This window comes from Erythrolamprus reginae, chromosome 3, assembly GCF_031021105.1.
Source record: "Erythrolamprus reginae isolate rEryReg1 chromosome 3, rEryReg1.hap1, whole genome shotgun sequence".
NCBI lineage: Eukaryota > Metazoa > Chordata > Lepidosauria > Squamata > Dipsadidae > Erythrolamprus > Erythrolamprus reginae.
In genome coordinates this window covers 149,111,808-149,139,408 of record NC_091952.1, presented here as the reverse complement: position 1 = coordinate 149,139,408, position 27,601 = coordinate 149,111,808, and the positions used below count along the sequence as shown (strand labels likewise).

The window sequence follows — 27,601 nt, the reverse complement described above, 5'->3', positions numbered from 1 at the left end:
GACCCGAGTATAAGCCGAGGCACCAATTTTTGCCACAAAAACTGGGAAAACGTATTGACCCGAGTATAAGCCGAGGTTAGAAAATGCAGTGGCTACTGGTAACTTATAAAAATGGAAAACAATAAAATTACATTAATTGAGACATGTTTTAGAATATTTATTTTAAAGAAAACCAGTAAACTAGCTCTGTAAATTTAAAAGAGGGTAAACAAATTAACAATATTAACAATAAATTAAAAAGTAAAAAAAGTAGCTCGATCAGGAACAAAGCTAAAACCTAAGAGTTAAAATCCTTCAAAACTGGATTCCTTCTCATCATTAATTGGATTTACATTATTGTTCTGTTTTTATATATGCTGTGAGCCACCCTGAGTCCTTGAAGAGGGATTGCATACAAATCCAATTAAATAAACAAACAAACAAACAAACAAACAAATAAGTGTATCCAAAGAAGAGCTTCAGCATTAGCTGCTGTGAGGTTATCAGCATAGAAAACCAAATAGATAGATAGATAGATAGATAGATAGATAGATAGATAGATAGATAGATAGATATAGATGGAAAGATAGACAGACAGACAGACAGACAGAAAAATAGATAGATAGATAGATAGAAATAGATAGATAGATATAGATAGAAAGATAGATAGACAGACAGACAGAAAAATAGATAGATAGATAGATAGATAGATAGAAATAGATAGATAGATAGATAGATATAGATAGAAAGATAGATAGACAGACAGACAGACAGATAGAAAAATAGATAGATAGATAGATAGATAGATATAGATAGAAAGATAGATAGACAGACAGACAGATAGAAAAATAGATAGATAGATAGATAGATAGAAATAGATACAGATAGATAGATAGAAAGAAAAATAGTTAGATAGAAAAATAGATAGATAGAAATAGATACAGATAGATAGATAGATGATAGATAGATAGATAGACAGATAGATATAAAGATAGACAGACAGATAGAAAAATAGATAGATAGATAGATAGATAGATAGAAAGAAATAGATACAGATAGATAGATAGATAGATAGATAGATAGATAGAAAAATAGATAGATAGAAAAATAGATAGATAGAAAGATAGACAGATAGAAAAAGAATTCCTGTCTAGCTCTGCCTCATAACACATTATTAGATCCTATCCAAGCAAGGACAGCAACTACCATTTTTTAAACAGTTTAAATCCTTTCAAAGGAGGGGGAGGAGAATCTGACAGCAGGGGGCCTTTTTAATCCGACTCACCATTGCAAATGGCTGCCTTCTTTGCTTGAGCTAGGGAGAGGAACTACGGCGTGCCAGAGGGGACAAAAGCTGGTGCCTCCTCGCTCTGGCTCAAGCAATGGCGCCCTCGTGTGGTGACTTTGTCAATGACCCGAGTATAAGCCGAGGCTGTGTTTTTCAGCCCATTTTTGGGGCTAAAAAACTCGGCTTATACTCGAGTATATACGGTACATCAAATTATTTAACTTAATTATTTTAATTAACAATTTAAAACTCTGAGCTAAGAACTATAATCTCCACTATTTTTTAAATGAAACTACTAAAATTCTTATAAATGTATTACTTTATTTATTTATTTATTCATTCATTCATTCATTTATTCATTCATTCATTCATTCATTCAATTTTTTTATGCCGCCCTTCTCCTTAGACTCAGGATGGCTTACAACATGTTAGCAATAGCACTTTTTAACAGAGCCAGCATATTGTTCCCACAATCTGGGTCCTCATTTTACCCACTTCGGAAGGATGGAAGGCTGAGTCAACTTTGAGCCGGTGATGAGATTTGAACCGCTGACCTACAGATTTACATTCAGCTTCAGTGGCCTGCAGTACAGCACTCTACCTGCTGCGGCACCCCGGCTCTTTATTCCCCTTCATCTTTGTCATATTCCAAATACAGTGGTACCTCATGATACGAACCACTCGTCTTACGAACAACCCGAGATACGAACCCGGGGTTCAGAAATTTTTTACCTCTTCTTACGAACTTTTTCCTTCTTACGAACCCGCTGCCGCCGAGAAGCCCCGCCGCCCGGCTGTCGCCTTTTGAAACAGCCGGGGGGCTTCTCAGTGTCCTCCTGAACCCGAACGCCAAACCGAACTTCCGTATTCGGCGTTCGGGAGGCCGCCAAGAAGCCCCCGGCTGTTTCAAAAGGTGGCAGCCGGGCGGCGGGGCTTCTCGGCAGCCTCCCGAACGCCGAACCCAGAAGTTCGGCAAAAGTTCGGGTTCGGGAGGCCGCTGAGAAGCCCCGTCGCCTGGCTGTCACCTTTTAAAACAGCCGGGGGGCTTCTCAGCGTCCTCCTGAACCCGAACTCCAAACCTGACCTTCCGGGTTTGGCGTTTGGGAGGCCGCCAAGAAGCCCCGCCGCCCGGCTGTCACCTTTTGAAACAGCCGGGGGGCTTCTTAGCGTCCTCCCGAACGCCGAACCCGGAAGTTCGGGTTTGGCGTTCGGGTTCAGGAGGACGCTGAGAAGCCCCCCCCCCGGCTGTTTCAAAAGGTGACAGCCAGGCGGCAGCATTTTTTTGCGGGTTTTTTTTTTTCCGTTGCACGGATTAATTGATCTTACATTGTTTCCTATGGGAAACAATGTTTCGTCTTACGAACTTTTCGTCTTACGAACCTCCCCCCGGAACCAATTAGGTTTGTAAGATGAGGTATTATTGTAATGTACAATTGATATTAACATTCAATAATTTTTACTAGCCTTGAATGTTTATTTAAGGAGAATTCCAAAATTGGCTTCAACGTTATTTTTATAAAGTGTCACGGTCCAATAAGAAAATGCTAACTTCTGCCCAGTTTAGAAGATGGTTGAAAAAATTGCAGACTTATTTTATTTTATATATTTATGGGATTTATCTGCTGTCTAACTCCAATTGGACTCCACGTGGCTTACAGTAATGACAATAAATACCAACAATATAAAATAAGTAGGAACAATCAATACAATAAAATACAATCAATACAATAAAACAGTTATAAAACTGTTTGTTCCTACTAACTCTACTATATTTCCTAAGTAAAACTCACAATGAATTTGGAAGGTATTCTACAGATGAAACACCTGAGATAGTCTGAAGAAGCCAAAAGAATGTTGATAAATTGAATGAAAATTCAGAACCTTCTCTGCTGGTCCATATTTTAAAAATAAAATTTCAGAAACCACTACATTTTACATTTAATTGCTAACTCAACAAAAATTAAAGAATGAACTATTCCATCATTCCAGAATATCTCTTTTTATTGCTTTCAAATAATAACAAAAAAACCCCACAATTATAATTATGATATATATATATATATTCAAAGAAAAAGGCAACACATAAAAGTGCTCTCCAAAAGAGAAAAAAATGCAACAGAAAAAAGAAACAAAGTATATTTATTAATTAAACGTATAAGCCGCCCAATAATGTATCATTATAAAAGTTAATAATTACAATTATTGATAGATAGGTAGATAGATATAAATACCCTTATTTCTTAAATATTATATATTTAAATATATTAATATTATATTTTATATAAATAAGTTCCATATTTCATTATACTTGTCATTTCAAATACAGTACTCTAAATCTATAGTCCATCTGCTCATAGATGATTAGTATGATCAGTCTTCAATTCATTGCGAACAGTAAAAGACACCATATGTTTATCTTTTCAATGCTGAAATATCAGGTTTTGGCCATAATAAGGGCAGAGAGAATCTATTTCCATTGTCAATTTATCAAATTCCATGTATTAAGTGTGTAAGTAAGAGAATATTATCCTCTCAAAATTTTTCCTTTTGTTACAGGATTTACAAATTCTCATATTTGTAAAGTCTACTACTCTCTCCCAAAAACTTAGAAAGCATAGAACATTGTAAAAAGAATCATTATCCTTATTACATCTCCAACAAACTACTGTCTTAGTCTTTTTCTATACAAATATAGAGTAAAAATACATTCCAATCATTATTTTTTAATGCCGTAGTTTAATGTCCATTCACACTTTTGCTATAGAAGATACTTTCCTGTTGTCTAGTAAGGAACTTCTAATTCTTTATTCCACTGATTTCTTAGCATCTGCACATCAAATTAATTTAGATAACATTTTTTTTAAGTTTTAAAGGATTTAACAAGTTTTTCTAGTATCTCAAGTAGAAGCTGAAAATGATACTAATCTGAAGAATGTTAACAAATGTAATATAAATATTGCCATTAGTTTGCATCTGATAAATGATATTTATCCATTAACATAGCATATGTTAAAAAATTATCTACATTTATCAATTGATCTCAAGTCAATATCCCCCTTCAACCATATCTTTTCCGTTCTTTTAATATTGGGTTTCCGCAGAAATAGCACTTAGACTGATATACCACTCCATAGTACTTTACAGCTACAGTTTCTCTGGGTGGTTTAAAATGTCAATATATTATCCCCAATAATATTTTCATTTTATCAACCTCAGAAGGATGGAAGGGTGAATCAACCTTGAGCCTGTCAGAATTGAACTCCTGCCTGTGGGCAGAATTAGCATGCAGTACAGTGATACCTCTGCTTATGAACTTAATTCATTCCGTGACCAGGTTCTTAAGTAGAAAAGTTTGTAAAAAGAAGCAATTTTCTCATAGGAATCAATGTAAAAGCAAATAATGCGAGCAACTGGGAACAGCACAGGGAGGGTAGAGGCCCTGTTTCCTCCCAGGAGATTCCTAGAGGCCCCATGGAGGCTTTTCCCTGCCTTTTCTGGTTACAGTTTTGGAGGCTCGGGTTTGTAAGTGGAAAATGGTTGAGAAGAGGCAAAAAAATCTTGAACACACAGTTCTTATCTAGAAAAGTTCATAAGTAGAGGCGTTCTTAGGTAAAGGTACCACGGTACTCAGAGGTGGGCTATTGCCTGGACGGTGGGGGGGGGGTGCGGTGGGGTAGTGAAAATGGAGCTCTACCCCAGAGCACCCATTTTGCATTGAAAGATATTGAAATAAAATGCAGGGCATCCTGCATAAGCCATGCCCGCAGAGTGGTAGTAAAAATTTTGGTAGCCCTTCACTGACTGTACTGCATTCTAACCACCCACTGCACCATCAAAAGAGGTGCTGAAAGGGAGCTGAATCTTTTTATTAGGCATTCCATTCCATTACAGTGATACCTCGTCTTACGAACTTAATTCGTTTCATGACGAGGTTTGTAAGTAGAAAAGATCATAAGATGAAACAATGTTTCCCATAGGAATCAATGTAAAAGCAAATAATGTGTGCAAACCCATTAGGAAAATCCAAACTTTAAGGCTAAAAAAAAAAGTGGTGGGCGGAAAAGTGAAGGCTAACGGAGTGGAGACGAACAGCGAGGAGAAGCGAGGAATGGAGGTCCTAACAAAGGATAATGCCGCCCAAAATTGCTCCCAAAATCACCCCTCCAAAAGCTTCCTATGTTGCCCCAAATCGCTCCTAAAGTCACCCCTACAGCTGCTTCCTATGCCACCCCAAACTGCCTCCAAAATCACCCCTTCAAATGCTTCCTATGCCACCCCAAATTGAGGCCCTAACGAAGGCAAATGGAGTGAAGAAGAGGCAGCAAGGAGAAACGAGGCAAACACTTACTATGTCACCCCAAATCGAGGTCCTAACGAAGGCCAATGGAGTGAAGAAAGGCAGCAAGGAGGCATTTTGAAAGGAGAGGTGATTTTGGAAGAATTTGGAAGTGATTTAGGGCGGTGTAGGAAGCATTTGGAGGGGTGATTTTGGGAGCGATTTGGGGCAGTATAGGAAGCTTTTGGAGGGGTGATTTTGGCAGCGGGATGGGGAAGCTGTGAGGAGGAGAAGAACCGGAGGGCTAGAGGGGAAAGTGGCAGGGAAATGAGGCAGCTCCGCCGTTCCCCGCCTCAGGACTGCAGGTAAATCCCGGCAGTTGCAGTCACAAGGCAGGGGAATCCCTGCGGCAGTAAGACAGCGCACGCGCAGTAAGAGAGCCCACGCACCAGGGCTCAGGTTCATAAGGTGAAAATGGTTCTTAAAAAGAGGCAAACAAATCTTAAACACCGGGTTCGTATCTCAAAAAGTTTGTATGAAGAGGCGTTCGTAAGACGAGGTATCACTGTGTTTCCTATCTGCTTCCAGTGATATTAGACTTCTAGTATATTTAAATCTTAATATTTTTCAGCGAAAGATACAATATATGTATATTCCAAAGCTGCCCAAATCAGAAAATTCAATCAAATATTGGCTTCCAATATTTAATACATCCTTAAAGGCCTCTTAAAATTGGGAGAAATTGCCAGCTGATATGGTAATTAAATCATTCTTTATTTAAACATTTCAGAACTATTGAAATGTGTCAAGGAAAAATCACTGAATGATTAATTCAATGAAACTCTTTTCCTCATCAATGAATTTATTCTTGATTAATTTATTGCATCTTAAAAGCCTAATATTTAAATATCAGTAAATAAATACAAAAAAACGTTTCAGTTCAGAGAAACAACACAATTAAAACCATATCACAGTAAGGCTATGTCACACACTTTAACCCCAAACTCTCCAGCTTATCAACCCTTTCGACTGACCCTTGGATTTGATTTTTATCACTTTTTGGAACCCTGCTCTAACCCAAGCCTTATGGGAGCACTCAGATGTTGAGGGCTCATTCAAATAAGGTTAGTAGAGGGGGCCATATGAATTGCAGGGGGAATGCAGAGATAAGTAAACTAGAGCAATAGTGTAGTTTCTTGATTCTTTTGACAAAGGGTAATCCTTAATCTAGATATATATTTATCTATTTCATGACAAAAACCAGTATCTGTAAATTGTTGGCTGATCTTGTTTTTGCTACTCCAAAACAATGAACAGTTAACTGCTAAATGGGATTTCAGATGAGAAGGAATAAAACGAGTATTGAAAATTGATGATTCAGTTTTCTTATTTTTGCCTGCCTGGATCAGCTTTCAAGAGCCAGAGTTAATTGCATAGACTTTAGGTACAGTTGTATTTCAGGAGACTTACTGAAATTGGCAATAAAACTATTCATTATTTTAATACCAGGGTCTGAGTAGTTCCAAGATTAAGAATGGATAGTTCTAAATTATGATGAATATACTACATATATCCCCATTTTTATTTCAGTGGTTGCATAGAAATATTTCAATTTGACTGGAATGTACACAGTACAAGGAAATAGCTATTGATCTGTTCAATTACTCAATCCTCATTGAATTACCTAATGTTTAAGAAAAAATGTTGCTGTTTTCTCAGTTTGTTGGAAATAAAACAAACTTCAGAGTACATCTACCCTTCCATTAATTTAATTGGGCATAAAATTACTAATTATAACTATCTTTTCATTGAAAGGAACTTGTCTATTAGTTCCAGTAGGATTAAATTATAACTAACTTTGAATTGTCATATGGGCAATTCTTTTAAGCAATTCATTCATCTCTGATGAAGAGATCAAGCTAAAGGAATGATGATCATGCATATACTGTGTAAGGGAAAGAGAGGCAGATTTGGAAAACTGCTTAAGAGCACTTCCAAGATGAAAACAGAAAGCATAGTTACATATCATACAACCCAGACAATGCAAACAAACTATTCATGCCTGCCACAAGGATATTTATGGCATATTCAGCAGTTGTCATGTCAACAGTACACAGAGCTAAATCATGTGCTTAATTTTAACACTAAAATCTATGCAACCGTATTTTGGTTAGTAACATGAAACAGATTCATGACTTCCTTTGATTTGACATTAATATAACTATGCTTTTGCTACTGTCTATTCAATAGGAAAAATGCAGAAGCAGAGTACAGATGGACCCCTGTTAGACTACTGGCAGAATGGTCAGGCTAGATCCAAGAAAAGTAGTTTTCTACCAACTGGATGATCTTGAAGCAGAAGGAATCTTCAATTTATGAAATTGTTATAGATTATCTCTGATATTTTATCATGTAAAATGATAGTTGTACCCAGACTATCATTAAGTGTTGTACCTTATGATTCTTGACAAACCTATTTTTTGTGTACACTGAGAGGATGTGCACCAAGACAAATTGCTTGTGTGTCCAATCATACTTGGCCAATAAAATTCTATTCTATTCTATTCTATTCCATTCTATCCTACCCTACCCGACCGTACCCTACATAAGAAATAATGGTTTCAGTATGATCCATTAGAAAAGATGAAACAATTAAGAACAAGAAAGGTATATTACATGGTTTGCATGAACATGCTTTGTTTATTTCTATGAATTAGCCATTATGAAGTTATAAAAATGCATATCTAAGGCAAAACCTAAATTTGCTTACATTAGAGGAGCTTAATGTCTACAATTATTAATTACAGTATTTCAGTATTTCTAAATATTCCCACAGAGAAAAACTTAGAAAGTATAACTCATACTTCTTACACTACGAATCTATTTTCCAAAACCCAATAGAGGCAAAAGAAATATTGAAAAACAAAGTGTTTTCCCCTTAATACCTATCTTTGCACTGAAATAAATATAATCAAGGCTACCTCGAGGCCTGAAGCACAGAGAGTCCTGGCTAAGGTTTCAGTCTTTAAAATGAACAATATCACTGGGGTCTAGTGTGAAGCTGGTACCCCTAAAGTAACCTAGGCATTTGCCTAAAGTGGGACAACAGAATAAATGATTTAAATGAAGAGTAAATAAAATAATTAAATAAAGTTTATATCCCCCATTTTACTTTCAGGTTATTTTTCTCAAAATAAATAGCAATTAACACTGGGACTGTGTTTAAAATTACTGTTACAAATTCACCCACAAACAAACAAAAAATCCAATTATTCACACATTAAAACTGAAAAGCTATTTAACCCTTTGAATCAACATAATTGATGGATAACGTTCTTAAATTGAAGCAATTTTCTGTTGTTTACAAATATCCAAATATAAAGGAAAGGTATTGAATGCTACTGCTTTCTATTTCCACTTTGCAAAAATCTATAGATGGTAGCATTCTGACACTATGGCACATAAATTAAATATTACCAATTACTGTATGTATTTGCCAGCATGCACTGGGCTGATCAGCACTACAACAGAATTTCAGCTTTAAAAAACTATAAATCAAATTGAAGAACAAAAAGAGGGGACAACATTGCAACAATCAATTATGTTGACTGAATTCTTTGGATAATGTGAATATATGATAATTTCAGACTAAATAGAAGAAAAGCAGAGATGCTATCCAATACCAAAACTGATTTACAATTATTTTTACCAAACAAATCATTAACATGCTTCAAGAGGAATTCAACCAATCTTATTTCAAATGTTATCCCCATGCATTCAGTTAATTAATTATGTAGATTAATTTCTATATAGGTGCACATGGGACTGCTTGCATTAGCTCATCATTAAACATGGGAGATTAAAATAAGAAAACTAAAGTATTTGAGACTGAGTATATATAAGATGAATTTATTATCAGCTGCATTTCCCAAAAAAATATGAAACTGCAGAATCCAAACAAGTAACAGGATATTGTAAGTGAGGCTGATAAATGCAACATCCACAAACTGGATTTGTTGTATGCAGATGAAATGACTATTATCACATACTTTTCTATGTTATATACAGCATATATATGTGAAGAAATAAAATTGGAACTATATCATAGATTATTCATCCATAATCTTCAGCCACCGAATCATAACTTCATGGGGTATTTTTCTTAAATATATGTATGCAATTCATTTACTCTGCACCTACTTTGCAATTGACTTTTCTGGTACTTTACTTGAACTTTATTTCATTTCTTGTACTTTATTTCATTTCTTAAGCTTTTCTGGTCCACTCCTCACAATTTGAGATGGGAAAACACTATTCTACTGTAACCACACACTAAGAAAGAAAAAACCTCCAGGTATATATACATGGAAATTTAAGCAACTCGTATCACGGGGGGGGGGGGGGGGGGGGGAGCAGACAAGAAACTCACTTTTCACAAAAATGCACCATTAACTTTTCTTTCTTAATTTAAGTCTACGTTCAGTGTGTGACATTAGGGAATGAAATTCCATAATATAAATACTAATATAAATCCACATTGCTCCATTAACATTTTCATCTATGTATGACTAAAATATGGACATCAGTGGAAGGGGAAGTTTCTATTAAATTTTCTCCCAGCTACATACGTACAAAGTTATCATATCAAGAATTATTGCCAGTGATCCTAAATTTTAAATTTCTACTTTCAGCTTGTCCACAAACTGGCAACATCTGCAGTGGCTTCCAGACTACACACAGACATGTCTGATGTGAATTATTTAACACAAAGTGCCATGACCTCCATTAACAAAGGGAGATGCTTTAAGACCTGTGGACAAGCACCCTGGGAAGCAGCTGGATTTGAGTCAGGCTTATTGGAGATGGGCGAGAATTTATTGTATGGTGAGACTTGTCATTAAAGAAAATCCAAAGAAATGTGTTCCAATACAGCATTTGATCAGTGATGACAGTAAGAGGCACAGTTGTAAATTTTCTTTGGTTAGCAATCTCCTCACCACCTTCATCTCCTTCTTTTATTCCTCTGTCTTTTTGACAGGCACACGGGGGGGGGGGGGGTCTTAGTAATGAAAGTGTACTTTGAAAAAGTAAAATGATATTTCTGCATTTGCCTCATTTACAAGCAAGAAAAGAAGTGAATGGGGAGGGAGAGAGAAAGAGAAAAAGACTCGTACTTCAAGGCTTTAAATGTGAAACTTCCTAATCCCCTGAAGTCCACACTAGACTTCTAGCCTCCATGGAAACACCAAAGCATTCATCCAAGTGATTGGCCTCCAATGAATTTTAGATAAGAGAGAAGGGAAGGGAATTGATGTGATTTTAATGCAGAAGAAAGAGCTGGAAGGGAGGTCCACTTGGTTCATATTTGAATAAAGCAAACAGGGCAGACAAAAGGCTGACAGCAGTAAATGACATTGTCAGGACAAAAATTATCAGCCAGTTTACAATCTGTTTGCTTATGTTGAGCAAACACCATGTGGGTGGCATCCCTCTGGCTTCGTGAATGGCAGAAATACTTGCGGGCTCCAGAGAAAGGCGGCTATCTCTCCTGCTACAGTCCTGCCACTATTAGATAGCCATTTGACAGCCCACACTGAAAGGGGAATTTGGGGCTGGGCTTTTATTTATTTATTTAGTTAACTTGGCTGTGTGTGTGTGTGTGTGAGAGAGAGAGAGGGAGAGAAAGACTGAGACAGAGAGAGATATTTTTAAAAATCTATATAACTGACCTCAACTGAGAAGACATGCTCACCTTTTTAAGGATTATTCAATAAGCTTATTCAACACAGGACAATCCCCTTATAGAGTTCTCTTACAGAAACCTTAATAGGATGGTAAACCAGTGCTTCTACTTCTACAAAATAAAAACTTGGATTTTTGATCATCTATATTTCTTTGCAAGGTTTGGAGTCAGAATATCATAAAATAACTCCAAGCCTGCTGCATTAGATTCCTTGGAAGATTTACTAAGTTGTGTCTCCTTTAAAGGGGGAGCTTGTTTACATGTATATGTGCTTTATTAAAAATCACTCACTAATTCTATTAAAAATAGCAACTATTAAAAAAAATATACCCCTAAATACAAGCAACTTTCTGTATTTGAAAGAAATCTTTCTGTTTCAGGTATGGATGGAAATTCTTGTTGTAAGGCTTTCCTGTATCCCACCAATACACAGTAGGATGCATGTTTTAATGTGGCATATAAACAACTAGTGTTGCTATCTGTGATATTGGAACAGTTATTTGCATATTAGGGCCAGATCAAGGGTCCCCAACCTTTTGGACCTCAGGGACAACCAAGGTCATAATTTTAAATCTCGCTGACCACCAAATTCATAATTTTAAATCCCATGGACCATAATTCATAATTTTAAGTCCCACAGACCACTAATATGATTTTTTTTGAAAAGATAAAACATTTGTAAAATAATGATTAGAGAACTTCCATTTTATTAATATGAAATGCCCAGTAATGGGCAGCCAAAATTTTTACTGCCACACTGTGGGTGTGGCTTATTTTGTGGGTGTGGCTTGATGGTCATGTGACTGGGTAGAAGTGGCTTGCCGGCCATGTGACCAGGTGGCAGTGGCTTGAATGATCATCATTGTTCAAGTGAACTATTAAGTCCTCAACTTACAACCTCACCAGTGTCTCTCTCTGGGGTGACAATTTGCTTCGCGTTTCCCGTGCTCTTCTTCTTGGGTTGCCCCCTGCCTCAGGCTGGATAGCTAGGCGAATGGGTACCGATCAGCTGTTGAGAAAAGAGGGGGGAGGAGCTGCTCCGGGACGACCAAAGGGCCAGTACTGTGCATACCACAGCTCTGGAATATGGGACTGGCCGTGGTGGGGCTGGAAATCTCCACCATATGGGGTGGCACTTGCAATGTGCAACTTTGCAGGTGTTAAAATGCGCAAAAAGAGGCACAGCCTTTGATGGTGGGTACAAAAGTATTACTTTGTACCCTTTCTGCTGTTGTGGTGGTAGAGATGCTGTGCAAGTGGGCTGAAGTGTGGGTGGCTGAAAGCTGCAGGAGTGAAGCACTACTTACATTTGCATGGCATCAGCATTCCACCTCGGTATATTTGCACTAGTTGGTGGTGCAAGACAACCCTCGTCTTCTGCCACTTGGGACTCGGAACGATAAATGGCTTCCAGTCTAGGGGGGGGGCAGCCGGAGTTTGCTGTCCATTGTGGACACTAGCTTGGTTCCCTGCAAACTCTCATCTCTTGAGGAGCCCAGCCAAAGTTTCCCCTGCCATTTCAACAAGTACTCCTCGAGAGACGAGGAGTACTAGCATCCACCATGGACAGAAAATTCCAGCTGCATCTCTCTGTTATACTGCAGCATCAACATTTGTAAAGCATCAGCATTCCACCTCGGTATATTTTTGTCAGCTGGTGACACAAGGCAGCCTTCGTAAACTCTGAGTCCAGGGAGCAGCCAGTTTGCTGTCCATTGTAGACACTAGCTCAGCCCCCTGCAAACTCATCTCTAGAGGAGCACTCACTAAAGTAGCATGGGAAACTTCCGCCGGGCTCTTCAAGAAATGAGAGTTTGCAGAGGGCCAAGCTAGCATCCACAATAGACAGCAAGCTGGCTACTCCCTGGAACAGACAGATACCAAACTGTCTATCCACTTTGAGTCCCAAGTGGCAGGAGATGAGGACTGCCTTGCGCCACCAGCTAGCACAAATATACCAAGACAGAATGCTGATGCTGCACTACAGTAGAGAGAAACAGCCAGAACTTGCTGTCCATTGCGGACGCTAGCTCACCCCCTGCAAACTCATCTCTCGAGAAGCTTTTGCTGAAATGGAGTGGGAAACTTTGGCCGGACTCAATAGATGAGTCCCAAGCAGCAGGAGACGAGGGCTGCCTTGCACCACCAGCTGGTGTAAATATACCAAGGTAGAATTCTGATGCTGTGCAAATGCAAGTAGCCCTTTGCTCCTGCAGCTTCCAGCCATCGCAAGCCCCGCTTCTGCCCAATTATACAGCGCCCACCACCACCACAACAGCACCATTATATTGTTCTGGCCGGTGAGGGCTGTGCTCCTTTTTGCATGTTGCATGCACCACCTGCAAAGTTGCATATTGCAAGTGCCACCCCAGAGCAGATTTCCAGTCCCACCATGGCCAGCCCCATATTCCAGAGCTGGAGTCAACAGGACTGGCCCATCACAATTCCTCCCCACCAGGCGCACTGTCCATTGCAGATCCTAACTCGGCCCCCTGCAAACTCGTCTCTTGAGGAGTGCTTACTGAAGCGGTGTGGGAAAATTCGGCTGCCCTCAAGAGAGAGAGAGAGACGAGATTTTACAGGGGGCTGATCTAGCAGGCACTTTCTCTCCACCTGGAGGCTTTGCAGTAGGAGAGATGTAGGTCCAAAAGGTGGCTGAACCTTGCCCCCCCCCCCAGCAGCTGTTCGGCTAAGTGCAGCAAGTTCTTGGTCTTGGTCTTCCTATTCCAGTTCGTGTGGCTCGCACCGCTATACTCAAGCTGATGTTTGCGCTCAGCCTTAAGAGCAGGGGCTGGCATGTGGGTGGGGTGATGTTAGGCAGTGCAGCCTTGGGTTCACAGTGTGGGTGGATTAATTGTTAGGGGCTAAGATTTCTCCACAGACCACCAAAATTTTCTTGCAGACCATCATCAGCATTTCTTAAATTCCATTCATGATAAAGTCGCTAGGATCCGGGCGGACCTCGACTCCAATTGCATAGCAGTATCGGCTGACAACGAGTCTTTGTCCATCTGCCTGGGGAGAGTTTGACTTGGTGACACCTGATGAAGTGGACAAGGCCATTGGAGCTGTGAGTTCCGCCACCTGTTTACTGGATCCGTGTCCCTCTTGGTTGGTTTCGGCCAGCCGAGAGGTGACACGGAGCTGGGTCCAGGAGATTGTCAACGCATCCTTGGGGAGGGGGTCTTTTCCGTCTCCTTATAAGGAGGCACTTGTGCGCCCCCTCCTCAAGAAGCCTTCCCTGGACCCAACCGTGCTTAATAACTACCGTCCAGTTTCCAACCTTCCCTTTATGGGGAAGGTTGTTGAGAAGGTGGTGGTGCTCCAACTCCAGCGGTCCTTGGAAGAAGCCAATTATCTAGGCCCTCAGCAGTCTAGATTCAGGCCCGGCTACAGCACGGAAACTGCTTTGGTCGCGTTGATGGATGATCTCTGGCGGGCCCGGGACAGGGGCTTGTCCTCTGTCCTGGTGCTTCTTGACCTCTCAGGGGCTTTCGATACCATCGACCATGGTATCTTTCTGCGCTGGCTGGAGGGGTTGGGAGTGGGAGGCACTGTTCTTCAGTGGTTCTCCTCCTACCTCTCCGGTTGGTCGCAGTCGGTGTTAGTGGGGGGTCAGAGGTCGACCTCTATGTCTCTCCTTTGTGGGGTGCCTCAGGGGTCGGTCCTCTTCCTCCTGCTATTTAATATCTACACGAAACAGCTGGGTGAGATCATCCAAGGGCATGGGGTGAGGTATCATCAATATGCCGATGATACCCAGTTATACATCTCCACCCCATGTCCAGTCAACGAAGCAGTGGAAGTGATGTGCCGGTACCTGGAGACTGTTGGGGTCTGTATGGGTGTCAACAAGCTCAAACTGAACCCAGACAAGACGGAGTGGCTGTGGGTCCTGCCTCCCAAGGACAATTCCATCTGTCTGTCCATTACTCTGGGGGGGGGGTAATTATTGACCCCCTCAGAAAGGGTTCGCAACTTGGGCGTCCTCCTCGATCCACAGCTGACATTGGAACATCATCTTTTGGCTGTGGCGAGGAGGGCGTTTGCCCAGGTTCGCCTGGTGTACCAGTTGCGGCCATACTTGGACAGGGAGTCATTGCTCACAGTCGCTCATGCCCTCATCACCTCGAGGTTCGATTACTGCAATGGTCTCTACATGGGGCTACCTTTGAAAAGCATTCAGAAACTTCAGTTTGTGCAGAATGTGGCCACGAGAGCTATCGTGGGGCTTCCCAAATTCATCCACGTTTCTACAACACTCCATGGCCTGCACTGGCTGCCGATCAGTTTCTGGACACAATTCAAAGTGTTGGTAATCACCTTTAAAGCCCTACATGGCAGTGGACCAGAATACCTCCGGAACTGCCTTCTACCACACGAATCCCAGCGGCCGATTAGGTTTGACAGAGTTGGCCTTCTCCGGGTCCTGTCGACAAAACAATGTCGTTTGGCGGGCCCCAGGGGAAGAGCCTTCTCTGTGGTGGCCCTGGCCCTCTGGAATCAACTCCCCCCGGAGATTAGAATGGCCCCCACACTCCTTGTCTTTCGCAAATTACTCAAGACCCACCTTTATCGCCAGGCATGGGGGAACTGCGACACCTCCCCCAGGCTTTTATATTTTATGTTTGGTATGCATGTGTTGTATGGTTTTAAATTGTTGGGTTTTTTATATACTTTTTTACATATTAGATTTGTATTACTATTATATTGTTTTTGTTATTGTTGTGAGCCGCGCCGAGTCTTCAGAGAGGGGCGGCATACAAATCTAATAAATTATTATTATTATTATTATTATTGTTATTATTATTTCATTCATTCATTCATTCTTTTATTTTCATTTTCCTATTGTCAGATTCCATTCTGACCTAGCAATGTTATATATAAAGCAAGCTTCTGCTGTTTATACAAAATATTCTCAAGTAGATCACTGTCCAGCTACCATCTCAATGCTTGCTTGTGCTTCGTTACTATTCGGTGACAGACTGCATGAACTACTAAGGGTAGGGTGGAAGGCAAGGTGGAGAGTTGTATCTCTTCAAGAAGCTGCTTCAAGGTCAACCAACATACCAGCTGCGTACCATCCTGTGCTTGAACTGTCCCTTATGATAACATCCTGCCTGAACCTCAGTAATTACACAGGGGTGGGCAATGGGAGGTAGCCAAGGGAGGGAAAAGTTGAACTGAGAGATTTTGGCAAGCGATTTTCAATTCTGTCTATGCATTACTGCAATACACTTGAATTCTAATTAAAAATATACCGTTCGCAGCAAGCTGAGCCAAGGGTTGTTTCTATTTAGAGGTTTAAGTGGCAGCAGGTCTGATAATCACTTTGGGTCAAACTATATGGTCCATTTTCTTACTTCTCTTGAATAAATGTAGTGGTTCTAATTGAGACTGAGACCTAAATTTCCCTTTAAGAGGGCCTTAATTGTTTGTTGTTTGTCCTCATCTGGAAGAGGCCTAGATTCACCATTTACAATACCAATAAGTAACATACCGTATTTTTCGCTCCATAAGACGCAGTTTTTTTCCTCCCAAAGTAGGATGAAAAATCAGCCCCGTCTTATGGAGCGAAGATGCAGGCAGGGAGGGGGAGGCTGCGAACTCGGAAGCGCCATCCCGCCGGCTGGCTGGCTAACTGCTGCCTGGCCCCCTCCCTCCCGGAGGAGGGTCTCCCTCCGCACCACCAGCGGCGCTCCCCCCGCCAGCCAGCCAGCCAAGCCCCGCGCCCACCGGAACCGGCTCCTCGCTCTCCCCCCGCCGCCCGCCGCGTTTGCAGGAGGTGGGGAGGGTCGGGCGGCCCGCCAAGGCCAGGAGGGACGCCGCTGCCCCCCCTTCCCTCTCTCCGCCCGCCGCTGCGCCTCCTTGACGCCGAGAGGAAATGCCGGCAAAGGCTTTTCTCAGCGGAGGCCGGCGAAGGCGATATTCAATGTCGGGGGCGCATGGGCGGTTGCGCGCGCTCCCTATCTCCCTGCTAGCCCACTCGGAATATTCAAAATAAGAAAAGCCTTGCCGGTGAAGGTTTTTCTTATTTTGAATATTCCGAGTGGGCTAGCAGAGAGATAGGGAGCGCGTGCAACCGCCCGTGCGCCCCCGACATTGAATATCACCTTTGCCGCCGGCCCCGCCTCTCCTACAACCCCCTTGCTGAGAGCCCGGGACAAAAGTGCTCTCGGCAAAGGTGAGGCAGGCAGGGCGTGCGCACATCACCGCTGAGAAGAACGGAGAGAGAACGAGAGTGAGTGAGAGCAACAGACAGCAAGATAGTGAGAAAGAGAGAGTAAGAGAAAGGGGGGGAGAGAGAGAGAAAGAGAGAGGGGGAGAGAGAGAAAGAGAGGGAGAGGGAGAAAGAGAGTGGGAGAGGGGGGAGAGAAAGAGAGAGGGAGAGGGGGGAGAGATAGCAAGAGAGGGAGAGAGAGAAAGAGAGAGGGAAAGGGGGAGAGAGGGGGGAGAGAAAGAGAGAGGGAGGGAGAGAGAGGAGAGAAAGGAAGAGGAGAGAGAGAAAGGAAGAGAAAGAAAGAGGGATAGAAAGAGAGAGAGAGTGAGAGATGCTCAGTGAGCCTTTCTTTGAAGTTGCCTTTCTTTCTTTCTTTTTCTCTCTTGCTCTCTTGCTCTTTCATTCTTTTTTCTTTCTCTTGCTTTCTTTCTTTCTCTTGCTTTCTCTCCTTCCTTCCCTCCTTCCATTTCTTTCATTCCCCCTCTCTATTTTTATTTCTCTTTCATTTTCTTTCTTTCTCTCTTTCTTTCTTTCTTGCTCTTTTTCTTTCTCTCTTTTACCTTCCCTTCCTCTATTTCTTCTTTTCTTTCTCCTTCCTACCTTCTTCCCTCCCTCCCTCCCTTCAGTCCTTCCTCTCTTACTCTCCCCTCTCATAAGTTTCCTTGCTTCCTTCCTCTGTTCCTGTTCCTTCCCCCTTTCTTTCTTTCTTTCTTTCTTTCCTTCCCTCCCTCCATTTCTTGCTTTCCTTTTCCTTCCTCCCTTCTTTCCTCCCTCACTCCCTTCTTTCACTCCTTCCTCTCTTCCTCTCCCCTTTTTGGCTCAAAATATTTTTTTTCTATTTTCCTCCTCTAAAATCTAGGTGCGTCTTATCAGCAGGTGCGTCTTATAGAGTGAAAAATACGGTATTCATTTAAACAATTTATTTTGAGAATATAAATTATAGACAAAGGGATCTGATTCAGCTCATTGAGGTAAAGGAGATAAAGAACATGACCTTTCCCCAATCTTCTTGTATTGTAATCTGATTGAATCTTCTGAGCTTATTCTAGATTTTAAAAAAGAAGAAAACTTTTATGATTAAAGGGCATGTGCTTACTCATCCAGGACATGAAGACTTTCATTCTTGTAATCTCCTGAACTAGATTTTAATTGCAGCAGCAAAAGTATTTATTACGTTTGAAAAATGTCAACATTTCACCATTGTTTTTTAATTTTTGCATGAACTAATGTTGTTACCATCTTACTGCAGATGAGAAGCAGAAAAAATAATAGTTCAAGGATAATGAGATGTGAATAAGGGACGTAGAAATTGCCATTCACGTACAGAAAACAGCAGCATCAAACAAGATCCTGTTCAGCATATTTGGTTTCTGAATAGTTAAACTCTTGTCTTTGGAAATTTAGAATTAATTTGTTATTTCTCCACAATATCTATCAATCCAAAAGTTAATTTCACTGTTCATGCAAGCTTGATTTAGAGGTTTGATTTATTTTTAATTTTCATAGCTAGCACCTGTGTAGATAGACCTTTCCTCCATGAATCTGTACAACGCAGAATTTTTAAAAATATATAATTTTGGAATGCTATCCATGTTTATTTAAATATAGATATACTGAATATTTTGCTTGATTTAACTTGATTTTTATTTCCCAAGGCTACAATAACTAGACTGCAAAAATCTGTATGACAATAAAACTAGAATTGTCTGCATTACTGGCACTATGGATTTTTGCAATACAGTTATGGTAGCTTTAAATAAATGTCCTGAAACATTATATATTTATTTATATCCAAATTTTCCATTCAGAAATTCAAGGTGCTTATATACCCCCAGTTTACATTTCTAAGAATTATGTAATACAGCATTTGCATTGTAATTATTAAACAAGTAATAAGGTTGAAATATAATCAAAATTAATGTATTTTATGAAACACATATAATAATAATAATAATAATAATAATAATAATAATAATAATATATACTAATACTGTATATTATATATTATATTATAATTATATATAAAACTATATATAAATCTGGAAATAAGGAGAAGTTTTCTGACAGTGAGTGCGATCAACCAGTGGAACAGCTTGCCTATGGAAGTTGTGAGCGCTCCAACACTTGGGACTTTCAAGGGGAGATTGGACTGCTATTTCTCCGAAGTGGTGCAGGGTCTCCTGCTTGGGCATGGGGTTGGACTAGATGACCTACAAGGTCCCTTCCAACTCTGATAGATAGATAGATAGATAGATAGATAGATAGATAGATAGATAGATAGATAGATAGATAGATAGATAGATAGACAGACAGACAGATAGATAGATAGATACATTAGATAGATAAATAAATGTGAATGTATGAATCTATATGTGTGCTTTTAGGCCCACATCAAAAGGAGGCAATGGTCATCTTTCAGCACTTTGGAAGAACATTCAATTGATTCATATATCATTATTTGGAATAAGTCTTACTGAAGTTAGTGAAATTTGTTTCTTAATTAAATTGCCAATGAGTATATAATAAGCCGCCACTATAGAATTTTATAATAGTGATTTTAATTGATTATGCTCTGTATAAAAATATTCCTGTTACAAGGAAGAGAAAGTAATTGTGTATATATAGAAGAGTAGAGAATATAAACTCTTATATGTATTAAATAGATATATAAATAGTATATATACATATACATATACCTAAGAATAGTATATACAGTGTTCCCTCGCTTTTCGCGGGGATGCGTTCTGAGATGGCCCGTGAAAGTCGAATTTCCGCGAAGTAGAGATGCGGAAGTAAATACACTATTTTTGGCTATGAACAGTATCACAAGCCTTCCCTTAACACTTTAAATCCCTAAATTGCAAAGTATTTTTTTAATTAATATTTTTGAAAAACCATGGTATAGACTTTCCACGAAGTTCGAACCCATGAAAATCGAGGGAACACTGTATACATATACATATACCTACCTAATATACATATATACTAATATAGTATATATACATATACATATACCTACCTAAGAATGTCTCTACTTAAGAACTTTCCTAGATAAGAATCGGGTGTTCAAGATTTTTTTGTCTCTTCTTAAGAACCATTTTCTACTTAAGAACCGGAGCCCAGAAAAATTTCCCAGGAGATTTGAGAGAGGCACGAAGGCCCAGCCAGTTTCCTGCCATTCCCCCTTTAATCCCAGCCATCTCGGGCTTTTCTGGGCTGCCAGAGGAGCCTTTCGGTGACGCTTAAGGAGGCTTTGGCAGTCCAGAGCGAATGAAGCATTTTCCTTTCTCTGGGCGCTTGGAGAGGGAATAAACCTCTGCCAGCGCCCAGAGAAAAGAAACACTCCCTTCGTTCTGGGCAGCCCAGAGCAAACAGAGTGTTTTCCTTTCTCTGGGTGTTTGGAGAGGGAATAAACCACTTCGCTGTGGTGACTCCCTTGCGCTGCCTCCCATACACCCAGCGCGAGGTTGCCTTCCAGAGTGTCTGGGCGCAGAAAGGCAAAAGGGGGCGCTTCACCCTGGCTGGATCAACTCGGCTTCAGACAAACTAAGGAGTCACCACAGTGAAGGAATGGTGCTGGCTACAAAGTGAGCGAGTGAGAGGAGAGGGTAGTCCTTCAGCATGGGAAGAAGGAGAAAGCAGGTAGCAGCAGCAGCAAAGGTCAAAGGAGCGGGAGGTTCCCCCCTCTCGCCCACCTGGGTTTCTCTTTCTGCCACAGTGTATGGAAGGCAGCCTTGCACCGGGTGTATGGGGGGTGCGTGCTCCTCCTCGCTACCTCATAGTCCCTCTTTTTTTTAAGCCGTAAAGTTTTGGATTTTTTGGATTCCCTAACCTCACCTTCTTCCTTTGGCAGTGACTGTCCTCCTCCTCCTCTTCCTCCTCCTCCTCCTCCCACCCAAATTCCAAGCTTTTAATTATTTCATAATGGGTTTGCACGCATTATTTGCTTTTACATTGATTCCTATTGGAAAAATTGCTTCTAGTTACAAACTTTTCTACTTAAGAACCTAGTCATGGAACAAATTAAGTTCTTAAGTAGAGGTACCATTGTATAATGATTAATTGATATTCAATTGTAATAATGATAGTAATATATTGTATGTAGATTATCTATGTCTTTAAAAAAAAATAAAAAAAAATAAAAAAGATTCCTGCTATAAATTCTATTATCGCCTTTATTTTGTGAACTGGAGGGGAAAGAATATATATGTTGTTCCATGCCCTGCCCCCCTGGATTAATTTACACCAGCTCTAAGCATATATCAGTTTTCTTGATCGATAAAAGTATGACCAGAAAGAAAGGCTACAGAGTTAATAATGCATATATTCAGTCAGAATATCTCGAGTCACACGGCGGTATGTTCAGACAGGGCAGTACAAAGTCAAGGAAAATAATTCTATTTTGCATTTGTGTAATCTGACTAATGCCCATGTTTTCAATATCTGGGTGCTTCTATTGGTAAGGAGACAGCTTGCATGTGTACCTTGGTATGTGTATACACACATATATACAAATGAAACTGAAACAGTTTAAACATGAGTACACTGTTTTTGATATATAAAAGGAAATTGTTTTTTGATTTTTCAAAAATGTGAGAAATCAAGAGAGCTTATAGATAAAGTAGAGAAAGGGGCAAATCTTCTCCCATATCACTATTCTAAGAATAGTTGCCTATTTCTAGCCCTAAATTATAAAATATTTCCCTAACCTTTTCAGGAAATTATCAGCCTTTCTGATTTGCTTAAGTTCTAGCATATCCTGATTGGTTTTTTAAAGCTGCAGTAAATACAGAAGCCTGTATCCCATTTTTCTTTCAGAAGCATGATTGTACAGTAGACATGGTATCTTAAGCGTAACAGACAGAAGGATATAGATCTTTTTGTTGTTGTGAATCAAATTGTGTTCATTTCATGCAGATTAGAAAGTGGCAAAAAGGAAGCAAATTGTTTAGCAGCACCTCACTTGTTTGATCAGGATGAAAATAACAAAGACAGGTAAGTATAGCCTGTTTGTTGCAGATAAAGGCAGGGTAATAAAAATACAAGAATACAGCAATTGCCTTTTAAGCATCAAAACCATTCACTTCTATGGAAAGTTTATCCAGTTATTGCAAACCGGATGACACACAGTATGTTGTGTTATTCTTTGCATTTTAATCTAAATTGCAGCTTCTTTTTCCTCTGATACGACAATCGGTCATAAAGAGTTGACCACCATTAAAACTGTTTGATTTGGAGCTCTGTAGTGTTTGACTAAGAGGGTAAATGCAAATTTGATGAAAGAATAAGGATAAATTTACATATCAGCTCCAGCTCACATGGAGAGAGTAAACATTCTGTTTATCTCGAGTGTCACTTTATGATTTCAGCAGAATATAAAACTGACCTTGGCCCAATCATTGCAAGACGTTTGAATGAAATATATTGTTGTCTAAATACAATTTACTCAAGTAGAACTTGTCACTAAACCCTGTGTAACTCAGCAAACAAGGTTAGACAGCAGGGGCACAGGACAGAATTGCTGAGATAAACTCCTAAATGAAATTCTTGAATGCAGTAACATGAAAAGAAGGAAATTAACTCTGTTACAATTTCTTTATTCAGAAGACCAATGTGAGATAGCAGCTTCTAAATTTGCTGTTATAGGTTTCAAATATCTTAATAATCACAAAGGACACTAAGCTGAGTTTTTTCAATTCCAATGATATAAAGGAAAGACAATAAGACCAGGGGATTAATGAGACACAAAAATACCTAAATTAACCAGTTAATGCCAAATCAGAAATCATTACATTCTTTGTAGCACACTCATTTAATCAAATTAGAAAATTACTGTTACAAATAATTTTTGATTTCTATAAGGGCGAGTATAGCAGGACTGTACATGCTTTGAAAATAATGTAAAAAAAGGTCTTTGGACCATATATATCTATGATGACAGGTTCTCTTTGTTAAAAAATAGAATGATTAAACTTTCTTCAGGTTTAGGCATGACCTTTGGGGTAGGGGAGAGGCACAAAAAAACCCTGCTTTAAGGAATCCATGCATTAAAATGAATACAGTTGCAGATCCTGGAAAAAAATAGCTGCTTTAATGAATAACTGAGAAGTGTTGTGTAAATCAAAGATCCAAAGCACTTCAGTATATTTTTTAAAGTATGTGTAGCCTGAAATTGTTTGACTTAGTCAATAGATGGTGCCCGTCATACAGTAGATTTTTCTAAAGGGGAGCTGGGTATCTTTTGTTCAGGGATCCCATTAATCTAGGGGTCTGCATCCTCAAAGACTGTCACCACTAGCAATGATGATATTATCTAGTTAGGGTAATGAAATGTCTGCAAGCACCCCTCATTTCAACTGTTAAGTACAACTACTATACAACACTTAAATACAACTACTATACTCCAATTTAAAAACAGTAAATTTCAGAAGCATCTGCTGATACCTTTGTTTCCTAGAGAAAAAGCAATAATTATTTTCTGTTCTAAGCTTCCTAAATGGAAAAGAACAAGGAGAACTAATCAAGGAGTCTTCTACTTTTTTCCAAATATCAATAGGTCAAGCAATTCTGGGCTGGGAGGGGGCTACTTCTCAGCATTGCCTGGTGACTAAAAAAAGAAGAGAAAAAAATATGTTACTTGGTTCCACCAGCTGTGTGCAGAGGGCATTTTCTTTTATTGGAAATGTACGCTGAGAACAATGAGAAGGGGGAAAGAGCAGAAAGCTGGATGGAACAAAGCAGGAGGAGTTTTTTGAGACTGTACCGTAGCATCACCATGGGGACTTGAGAGTACCTTATCCAAGCCTCCCTGAATATGTCAGAAGACCCTATCTATCTATCTATCTATCTATCTATCTATCTATCTATCTATCTATCTATCTAGCTAGCTAGCTAGCTAGCTAGCTATCTGCCTATTTTATCACAGAGTAACTTTGAGTCGCTTACAATATTTTGGCATTTTGTACTTTTTAAAAATCAGTCAGAAATATATCAATGCTCCAGTATTATCAAACTTTTTATTTTTGGTGGGTTGTTTTTTTACAGAGATTGAGAAAATATATGTTACATGCTTTAACTTTTCAGAATGTTTTATCCACCCTATTCTGTTTCTTTGTTGATTACTTATGACACATATAACCTTACTATAAAAATATTTTTTTAAAATTAGCTAAAGTTGAAAGCAGCATCCCAAATGATCAAATGTAAAGAATGGCAAAATTGTGGAGAAAGGAAATGTAATCTTTTTTTATAATTATAACTCATACAAATTCAGCAGTTTTTAGGACCAGCAATTTTAAAAGCAAGATAATTATGGCTGTTTTTAAATGGCTGCTCTAGAACGGAATCCAGGTTGATCAAATTGAAGCCTACAAGTTTGCATTATAGAAACTAAGGTGCGTTACACATTCCTTTGGTTCAGGAAGACTCAAGCCACAATAGATGCGTTAAGGGTGTCAGAAGACCCTTTGTTGACTTTGCTGCAGCACACTAAGGCTATTTCTTCTCGGCCAGTTATTGCTTATAACAGCAGTGATAATGGTTTTGGCAAATAAACAGTAAAACTTCCCCCACCCCACCGCACGCCACCTACATATTGTTTCCCGATAAGAAACGCCGAAGTAAATCATTGTGCTTTTAAAGAAAAGCCCGCTTCTTTTTACGCAAATTAATTTCTAGAAAATGTAGCTTGTCCATTGTTATCAGCATCTGACCCACTGACCTCAATTACAAAAGAAGGGACCGAACAAACGGCCAGATAAAGCTGAGGCCATGGGCTCACAGAAGCGGCCTTTTCCAGGCGTTGCTCTGGCCGGACGGCCGACTCGGATACAAAACGGGCGCTGCGTGCCATTTTCAGACCCGCGCGGTCCCGGTCGCGGCCCACACGCACGCGGCTCTTTGGAAAAGGCGGGAACCTGCTGAGGGGAGAAGGGTCTGTTTCTTTCCCTTGAGCGGAGCCTGCTTTAGGAGGGAACCGAGGGTTTTTTGTTTTGTTTTTTAAAGCTGCGTAGAAACCGAGCTGGGTCTGACCAAAACGCGGTTGCAAGATATATGGAAGGCTTTTACAGCATAGTATGCTATTTTGTGCTTTACTGTAGCAAAGTCTCGAGGTTGTTCCTTCAGCCTCCCTCATAAGGGGAGGAAACGCAGCGGGGTTCGTCAGCATATTCGCCAACCTCTTTTCCGTCAAGCTCAGAGGCCGAGTTGCTAAAGCAAAGCCCAAACGACGCGCCTCCCCTCGCAGCAGTTGATTCAGAAACTCCGCTCATTTTTCGCCAACCGCCGCAGCTTGTTTAAAGGCTTAGCTAGATGTAAAATACAGGAGGAAACCGTTACTGTCAAATTAGGGGAAACGGAGCGTTTTTCCTTGCATTAGCAAAGGCAGAGGTTTAATTACTGAGCTATTAATTGAAGAGCTCGGATTTTCTAACTAATAGAGAGTCTGTAAGAAATGGATAGGGATATAATCTCCTCATATTCAGTTGTAGAATTTGTTTCTCAAAAATAATTGCCAACACATAAAGGAGCATAAATGAAAACGTGAGGCTCACAAGAGAAACCAATAATGATAATCCGGCAGATCTTGGAGTCTATTTTGCCGAAGTTCTATAAAACAGTTAAGATTTGTTGTTTTATCAGAGAATTGCCAATAATCCTAATGAACCTTGATTCCTTGAATCAAATGGATGCCAGAATTTGACAACAGCCACTAAATTGTTTGTATCTGAAACACCTTTAGTTAATTCCTGGGCCTTTTTGCTGCCAAATGGGATTCTGGGTAATGTATGCTCCCAACTCATTTTGAACTTTTTCTGTCTCAGGCAAGTGGTGTTTTTTTAAATATGCTTGTAATAGCAATTGATCCTGTACATATATCTTCTGCTGTAAGCCTGATTGCACTACTTGACCTTCAGAGCCATGATTCAAAATTATTACCCAAACAAAGCATCTTCAAGCTGAGCTTGATACCTGAGCTGTCTCAGCTAAAGCTACTTTATTAGTCCATGACAGGAAATCAACGATCAGGCGTGTCCTGAACCCCAAAAGGCTGAGAATAGACTGACAGTGAGCAATATGAAAGCTCCAAAATCCAGGGTAGTGTATAGAATATTTATTTGGCCATTTCTACAGCTGTATTGGATAAAATTCTCCTTAAAAACCTGACAGTAGGTTGACATTTTGTGTATTCAATCCATATGGATAATACAATTGAGATGGATTCTTCTACTCTGATCTAGCTGCAGCTAGTTTTGAGTTTTTCCTACCAAAGAAAGCAGAAAAACAAGGTGGAGGAGAAAGAGTAGTAGGGAGACGAGCAACAGTAATGACAAAGGGCAAAGGGGACACAGAAAAAGAGGATAACTTCATAACTTCAGCCTATACTGTAGATCCTATTCTGAAGGTTGAGTACTTCTGCTGAGAAGTACTCAAAGAAGTACTCAAACAAAGATCCCACCTATGGGATCTTTGTTACAAGCTGTGCTAAATGCTTCCTTTCTCATTGTGTTTTATGTGCAAAATGCCCTTTCATTCCAATTTTTAACTAGAAGGATATGGAATCCTGTAGTTTTCTCCTACCTGCACTCCATTATGATTAAAGCAGAACAGTCTTCATGTCATTTTTTGTATTTGGGGTTTGTGGTGGTTCTAGGACAGAAAAAAGATAAAAGGAATGATTTCTTTCACATCATAGTTACAGAATTTGCCAAACTACTGCCTATTAAGAACTGATATATTCATGAATGGTAGTTAGTAGCAGAGATGAGCAATTTAATGGAAATCCAGACTACACTGTGCTATGTGTATCTACATGCAAGTTGTCCTCACTTAATGATCACTTGTTCAGTGACCATTTGAATGTATAATGGTGCTGAACAATTGGAACAGACAGTATGTTTGATCCTGGAAGTTCCAACATTGCTGTGCTTCTGCAGTTAGGTGATCTCAGTTGGGGACCTCAGCTACTGGCCCAGATTTTCAGTTATTGAAGCAAACTCAATGGGCAGACTGGCAAGAAATTAATAATCATAATCCTATGAGATCCTTATGTAATAATCCACACTGCTCTCACTTAAAATGACAACTGGGGACTGA

At 39.9% G+C, this 27,601-nt stretch overlaps 1 protein-coding gene across 1 annotated transcript in view; it reads right to left on the bottom strand.

The window, feature by feature from the left end:
• LOC139165830 (small serum protein 2-like) overlaps positions 1 to 25,438 on the bottom strand; it is an 83,754-nt gene extending 58,316 nt beyond the window's left edge. The window contains exon 1 of the mRNA XM_070749062.1: positions 25,227 to 25,438. Coding sequence (XP_070605163.1) covers positions 25,227 to 25,358 — 132 coding nt within the window. The 5' untranslated portion in view covers positions 25,359 to 25,438. The remainder of the gene's footprint in view (positions 1 to 25,226) is intronic.
• Between the last annotated feature and the right edge of the window lie 2,163 nt (positions 25,439 to 27,601).